The sequence below is a fragment of the Eptatretus burgeri genome, chromosome 3, assembly GCF_056783735.1.
Source record: "Eptatretus burgeri isolate ZD-2024b chromosome 3, Ebu_testis_v1, whole genome shotgun sequence".
Lineage (NCBI taxonomy): Eukaryota > Metazoa > Chordata > Myxini > Myxiniformes > Myxinidae > Eptatretus > Eptatretus burgeri.
The window spans coordinates 126,320,043-126,327,542 of record NC_140963.1 but is presented as its reverse complement, the minus strand read 5'-3'; the positions used below and the strand labels follow the sequence as shown (position 1 = coordinate 126,327,542).

Genomic DNA, 7,500 nt, shown 5'->3' with positions numbered 1-7,500 from the left:
ATGTAGTGCAATCAGATCTGTCAGCATTGTTACCTCTTTTCAGCAATGAGGCTAAATCTGTTACAATGATTCACCATGCCATGAACCTGATCAGGAATGCCACTCCGTGTAAATCCTGGGCAGATACCTGTCATTGCGGTCGACCAGCCACTCTATGCCATAGCAAAACAAATTCAGTGGGGCCTACCAAACAGCCATGGAGAAGATAAGTTTGTCCTAATGTGAGGTGGTTTACACATAGAGATGGCTGCGTTCAAGCTACTTAGCGATCTACTTGAAAAGAGTGGCTGGACAAGTGCTTTGGTGGAAGCTAACATTACAACTACTGAGAAGGCTGATTCCTTCTTGAAAGTATCACACCTTACACGAACCAGGTATGCGCACCAAGTGACAGCATGTAGTCTTTATGCATTTCTCAAAAAGGCATTTGCAGAGAAAGCAACACTCAACCAAGGTGTTCTTCAATTTGAAAATTGGATCAGACAAGCGTCCATGCAAAGTCCACAATTCAAGTTCTGGTATACTGTGCTCAATCTTCAACTTGTGGTATTTATCTTCATCATAGCAATCCGCCTTGGTAGGTTCCAACTCTATGTTGATGCCATTGCCAGCATTGTTCCGTGGTTTTTTGCCTTGGATCATGTCAACTATGCCCGTTGGTTGTCGGTGCATTTGCGAGATATGTCAAACTTATGGTCACTACATCCCATCACGGCAAGAGAATTTGACATAGGACACTTCGTCATCCACAAAACAAAATGGGTATTTTCCGGAATTGCTCTAGATCAAGCACATGAGCAAAACAAAGCCAGCGTGAAAGGTGATGGTGGTGCATAGGATTAACTGAAAACCCAAGTGCTCTACGGAGGTGGATGGTTGCTGGTCCAGAAGTTTCAAGACTGGTTGAAGAATTTGAGTCTTGTCTTCATATGGCACAATCAGATGAAGGTATAGAAGGGGTGCAGTATCATGATGTTTCACAAAGCATACAAGGAACATTTGTACATGACATTTCATCTCTTACACAAGTCATTTGTGAAATGGGAAATCCATTCTTGGAAGAAACACAAGATCTGTTTAGTTTGGAGACCAAGGAGTTTGCCAATCCAGGTATGATAAGAGTTGTTCAAGAGATGGAAACAATTGACAAGAAACAAGCTGAGGTTTTCTGCACAGAAAGACTCATCCAAAACAAAAAGCCAATCAGCGACAAGATGACAAAAAAATAAATTTCAACTGTTTGGTGCCAAAGGAAAGAAGACTACATCATCAAGAAGTGGAAAGATAGATTCCCTGAAAAGTGACTGTATATAGCTTGCCAAACGAGAAACAAAAATTTGGATGGATTTTTCATGCATGAAAATCAACCATCACCACCATCACTAAGTCTGAATGGCAACTTGCGCATCGGAAACAAATCGGAATTGCTCTCTAAATGTCTTGAGCCACTTTCACACAGTGTGTTTGATGAGCAATGTGAAGTTGTAATACTGGATGGCGCTGCAGTGGTCAACTTCTTGAAACCAAATGATGCCAATACATTTCAAGACTATGCCACCAGTGTCTTCCTCCCATATGTGAAACGGCAACTCAAAGACGCGGTCAGAGTTTATATCATCTGGGACTGTTATGTTGACGATAGCTTGAAAGCAACTGTCAGAGAAAAACGGGGAATAGGGATTCGCAAGCGAGTGAGCGCCAACACCAAAATGCCTCAAAGTTGGAATGGTTTCTTGAAGGTAGATGAAAACAAGAAAGAACTATTTCACTTTCTAGCAACCTTCGTGCAAGATAGAGGATGGTGGCAATGCTATCACAACATATGGCAGCAGTGTGATCACTAACAACAAAGACATTGACTGTTCTTCACTTCAGCCTTGCACACACGAGGAGGCAGATACTCGCATCATGGTCCATCTGGCACATGCCAGCAGGAATGGTCACAAGAGAATTGTCATCAGAACAGTTGACACAGATGTTGTTGTCTTGGCACTTTCTCTCTTCCCAAGTCTCACCATTCACAAGTTATGGATATCTTTTGGAACGGGGAAAAATTTCAGATACATTGCTCTCCATGACATCAGCCAGCATCTTGGGCCAGACAAGTGTGCAGCAGTTCCCTTCTTCCACGCCTTCACTGGGTGTGACACGGTGTCATCTTTCCTAGGTAAAGGAAAGAAGACTGCATGGGATGCATGGATTGATGATGATGATGTGACATCATTTATCAAGAAATTGACTTGTTCACCAGAGTCTGTCAATGAGGGTAAAATCCATGTACTTGAAAGGCTTGTTATCCGTATGTATGACAAGACATGCAGATTTCTGAGAGTTGATGCCTGTAGGAAATACCTCTTCTCATCAAAGGGAAAGACAATGGACTCTATTCCTCCAACATATTCAGCCCTTGTTCAGCATACCAAGAGAGCTGTATTTCAGGCATACATATGTGGGGTCAAACACTATCACAAGAGCCCTTGTTACCCAGTCCCCAAGAATATGGATGGCAAAGAGGCTCCAATGGGCAGTGGATACCTCTATGGACCACACTACCTGCAGCTGAAGCATCTTGTCAAGAACTCTTGCGATGTGGCTGCAAGAAAGGATGTAAAAGACGATGTAAATGCAAGAGAAACAATCTTCCCTGCACTACTCTCTGTGCATGTGGGGGTGGACTGTGTTAAGGCAAGGAAAGAGTTTATGATGAACAGATGGAAAGTTAATTGTTGCACTTGGACAAAATAGACTAAATATTTGAGAGGAATTTTACCTCGATACGAATTGATCTATAAAATAGTTTCTTGGATGTTTTATATATATGCATAAAGCATGAATCTTAAACATGTGCTTGACATTAATTATATTGGCGTGTTCAGTAATGGTAATAGAAATATATTGGACTCATGTGATATCTCTAATGTCAGGATGTCATGGATAATAACCAGATAACGTAGCACCAGTAGTGGTGGATCTAAACACTGATGTGGTCCTTTATATGTGTTTACCAATGGTAAATTCGCTTTAATATGTCCTAGACATTACGAAGAAATAAAATTGCATTTGTTCTGACTTATTTGTTGAAAGCAATATCAGTGGGGGTTCCAGCATTTTGGTGCATAATATATAATCATGTGACCCTTTAATTGTGTTGTTGAGTATATGAAATTATACATTTATTATCTTTAGAAGGTGTTCAATAGTTTTAAAGTAATTATACACATATATAGTATAAGAGAAAATTAACAACACATGATAATTAAACCTCAAAGTGTAAACATTACAATAATATTGCTTGTTTTGTGGTTAACATGACACGCATGGACGCCATCTTGGATAAAACCGGAAGTCGGCAGAATTTTCAATGTCCCAATATCACAAATCATCAGTAACATATGCAGTGATGTTATTGCCAAATATGACGCTTTTCACACAAAAATCACAATTCGCCCAAAAATTGTCATAATCCGCTGGACTACTGGAATCAGATCTGCTCGAAAACAATAGTGTGCCTGTGGCTGATGCAACAATTCTCGATGGTGCAGCTGTGGTTCAAATGCTAAATCCTGGACCATCAATAACATTTCAAGAGTATGGAGAGAGTGTTTGCACCAAACATCTCTGCTCAACTTGAGAAAAGCAGCCACATCGACCTTGTCTGGGATGTGTACCTACCGGCCAGCCTGAAAGCCTCAACCAGACAGAAGAGGGAAAAGGGCACAAGGAAAAGGGTGGCTCCTTCTACTGTGATGCCAAAGAACTGCAAGGACTTCCTTCGATGCAATGAGAACAAAACCGAATTGTTTGCTTTCCTGTCACGCGAAGCTGTTCATCTTTCTCGAGCAGAGGGCAAGGAACTGTATGCAACAGATGGAAGTGGAGTCCTCTGCTCTCCTGCTGAGTCATACTTGGCCCACCTTGCCCCATGTTCGCAAGAGGAGGCGGACACTCGTCTACTTCTGCATGTGGCAGATGCTGTACAAAAGGGGTGGAAGAAGGTGACCATACGTACCGTTGTATTGGCTGTGGCTTCATTCAGCAAGACAGCTCCTGATGAGCTGTGGGTTGTATTTGGTGTCGGGTCAAGCTTTCAGGACACAGCTGTTCACGAAATCGTCGCCACAATGAATCCAGCACAGTGTCTGACTCTCCCAGTCCTTCATGCTTTCACCGGGTGTGACACTGTATCTGCATTCACTGTCAGAGGAAAGAAGACTGCCTGGGAAACTTGGAAGTCTTTCCCAGAGGTGAATGATTCTTTCAATGAACTCCTATGCATGCCAAGTGAGATAAGTGAAGGATCAATGTGACTGTGAGAGCGATTTGTGGTGCTGATGTAGACCGAACCAGTGAGAGTACGGAAGTGAATGATGCCAGGAAACAGCTCTTCACACAGAAGTCTAGAACTCTGGAGAACATTCCTCCAACCCAGGCAGCACTCAATCAGCACATCAAGCGCACTTGCTACCAGGCCAACTGTTGGAACCAGGCAATGGTCCTGGATCCTGAGATGCCAGATCAATCTGACTGGGGCTGGACAAGGGAAACAACTGGGTGGCAGCAGCTTTGGACCACTCTCCCAAAGCATCAAAATCGTGCCATGAATTGATCCACTGTGGCTGCGAGAAAGGGTGCACTGGACGCTGCAAGTGTGCCAAAGCTGCAATCAAGTGCACTGCACTGTACTTCTGTTCTGGAGACTGTTAGATTTTGATCATTACCAAGAGGATATTTGGAAATTGTGGATAGTGCGAATTCGAAAATTAGTATGAGTGGGAATATTGATAGTTATCGTGAGCAACATTGATCCGTACTAGTTTGCTGGATAGAAATGATATTTCAAAGAAAGTTGTTATGCAATTTTGTAGAAATATGTGGATATCCAGTGCTAATAGTGTCAAAATGGAAGCAAAGTTTCACTGTTATTGCATAGGTCCAATCCAGTGTCCAAGCTAAAATAACTGTATTAGTAAAAGAATGTCCAAAAGTTTTTAACATAATTTGACCTTGACCTTGATTGAAATGCATGTCCTTGGGTTCTGGCGATCTCAAAAGTATCACCAAATGAACGGGCATCCCCAATTTAGTTGGAAATGACACCTTAAATGTTTTTCTGCACTGTTTGGTTCCAAAATTAAGCACGTTTGAACATTAGACCTGGTGGACTGGTGGCCATCTTGGATTTTACCTCTCATGGTGCTCAGAGGTCAAATCGGACTTCCCTCCACATCTGAAAATAAACATTATGGTATGTACTAACTATGTGAGAAATCTCATGCTTTTCTCATAAAATGCACAATTGTTGTGGTTATCCACTACACTATGGTTGAAAACAGAAGACGAACTGTTAAATTCTGGCACCCAAGACTCTCCCTCCCCAACAAACATTTTTTGCACAGCATCGACTTTCTATTAGATGCTGAGGAGAAAACACCCAAATCCCCCCACCCCTGCCCTTCCCGCCTCTCAAAAAAGCACGCTTGTTAAATTATGATTACTTTAATTTCATTGCACGAGTATGTGCCCGTACGTGCGCGGCCGTACGTGCAAAAAAAAAACAAACAAAAAAAACTTTCAAACCACGTGCCAGAAGCAACAACTACACAGGCCATTCCTTCGCTCTTGCGCGCCCGTACGTGAGTGGCCGTATGTGCAAAAAAAAAAAAATAAACTTTCAAACCGCATGCCATAAAAAACAACCACACAGGCCATTCCTTCGCTCTTGCGCGCCCGTACGTGAGTGGCCGTATGTGCAAAAAAAAAAAATAAACTTTCAAACCGCATGCCATAAAAAACAACCACACAGGCCGTTCCTTCGCTCTCGTAAACGACGACTGGATTGGGACATTGTGTTTATCTACAAATGCGCATAATCAATCGAGAAATTATTAGAATACAGTAAGTCATCACTATCTGGAAGTAGTGCGTGTCCGCACGGAATGTTCACATGCATTCCACGAATTATCGCTTTCATTGAAGTAACAACTGCTGTGATACTTACACACACAGAGTTAATTAAAATCCAAATTAAAATCAAGTTTACCTCCCTGTCTTTGCGAGCCATGACATTCGCTGCCATTGACCATTGCCACTCCTTCGCCACGGTAACTAAAGCGCCCTTTCCCCATCGGCCACGCTTACGCAGCAACGTGTCCTGTCATTGGTTTGGTAAATAAATGGCCGCAGCAACGTGTCCTGTCATTGGTTTGGTAAATAAATGGCCGCAGCAACGTGTCCTGTCATTGGTAACTAAGGCGCCCTTTCCCCATCGGCCATGCCGACGCAGCAACGTGTCCTGTCATTGGTTTGGTAAATAAATGGCCATAACTTGGGAACCACTTCTGCGATTAATATCAAACGTTGAAAAGGCACATACTCAGGTCCCCAGCAATATACCTGGCAAGTTTCAATTAGATCGGACCAGTGGTTGTCGAGAAACAGCGGTGTCACACACACACACACACACACACACACACACACACACACACACACACACACACACACACACACACACACACACACACACACACACACACACACACACAATTATAGATCGATGATGCCGATGATATAAAATAGGTCTAGTCCAATCTCACAATGAGATAAAAAAAAATTTCATTCCAGGCATTTTCTTTTCTCTTCAAATGATTTGACCACCAAAATACAATGTGATCTTTGTGTCTCAATACTGTACGATAGTGTTGGGCTTGCAATTCAAGGTAGGTTATCTCGCAGAATCCACATCAATGCATTCAATTCATCATTGGCAATTAAAACGTCACACACATCATTTGACTGGGCTTTCATATTCGTTAAGACTCTCGTTTAAGATTTTCGAAAATTTTATGAACTTTTCAAAGAGGTCACGAGTATTTGACGTGTATCCATTTCAACGTGGTCGTGTTAATCTATCTTCGATCGACCTTGGCATGCGTGCCCTTCCTCACCTTCTCTATGCATGTTCTCAGCATGGTGTTGTTGCGTAGCCACCAGCCAATACCAAGTGCTCGGAGCTCAGGCCACCGATACTGCTCTTGTCTCTCACTTGTTGCCTGCTCCAACAACTCCTCTTGAGACTCAGAATGGAAGGCCCACGCAAAGTGGCAAGTTGCTAAGCCTGGAAAAAAATATGACAATCTTGAACAACAACACAGCTGCAGCAGAAGTGACAGCTGGCTTAACATCCCCTCTGAATGATGGCAGACTCATTGGTACAAAACCCCATCTGCTGAGCACCAGGTGACAATTCATAACTGGGCCAAGAAATGAACTCAGACTAAACTGCTCAGGGCAAGGGCAATACCTTTGAGCTGCTCCCTGTCAGCCAGGAGAATGACAGAGGGAAAACATTCAGAAAAGTATTTTTTTATTTTTCCTTGCAAGCTCAGGAAAAAATTACTGTGAATAAGGAACGTGACAAACACAGACAACATTCATTATTTTTATGATAATTTTTTCAAACTTTTGATACAAAAAAGGCATATTCTTTCACCAGTGCATTTT

General features: G+C 42.5%; 1 protein-coding gene across 3 annotated transcripts in view; it reads right to left on the bottom strand.

Moving 5' to 3' along the window:
* The window catches only part of LOC147030931 (dmX-like protein 2), a 504,858-nt gene that overhangs the window by 230,688 nt on the left and 266,670 nt on the right, over positions 1 to 7,500 (bottom strand). For all 3 annotated transcript variants that reach the window (XM_085875495.1, XM_085875494.1, XM_085875496.1), the window contains one exon: positions 6,945 to 7,114. In XM_085875495.1, coding sequence (XP_085731621.1) covers positions 6,945 to 7,114 — 170 coding nt within the window. The remainder of the gene's footprint in view (positions 1 to 6,944; positions 7,115 to 7,500) is intronic.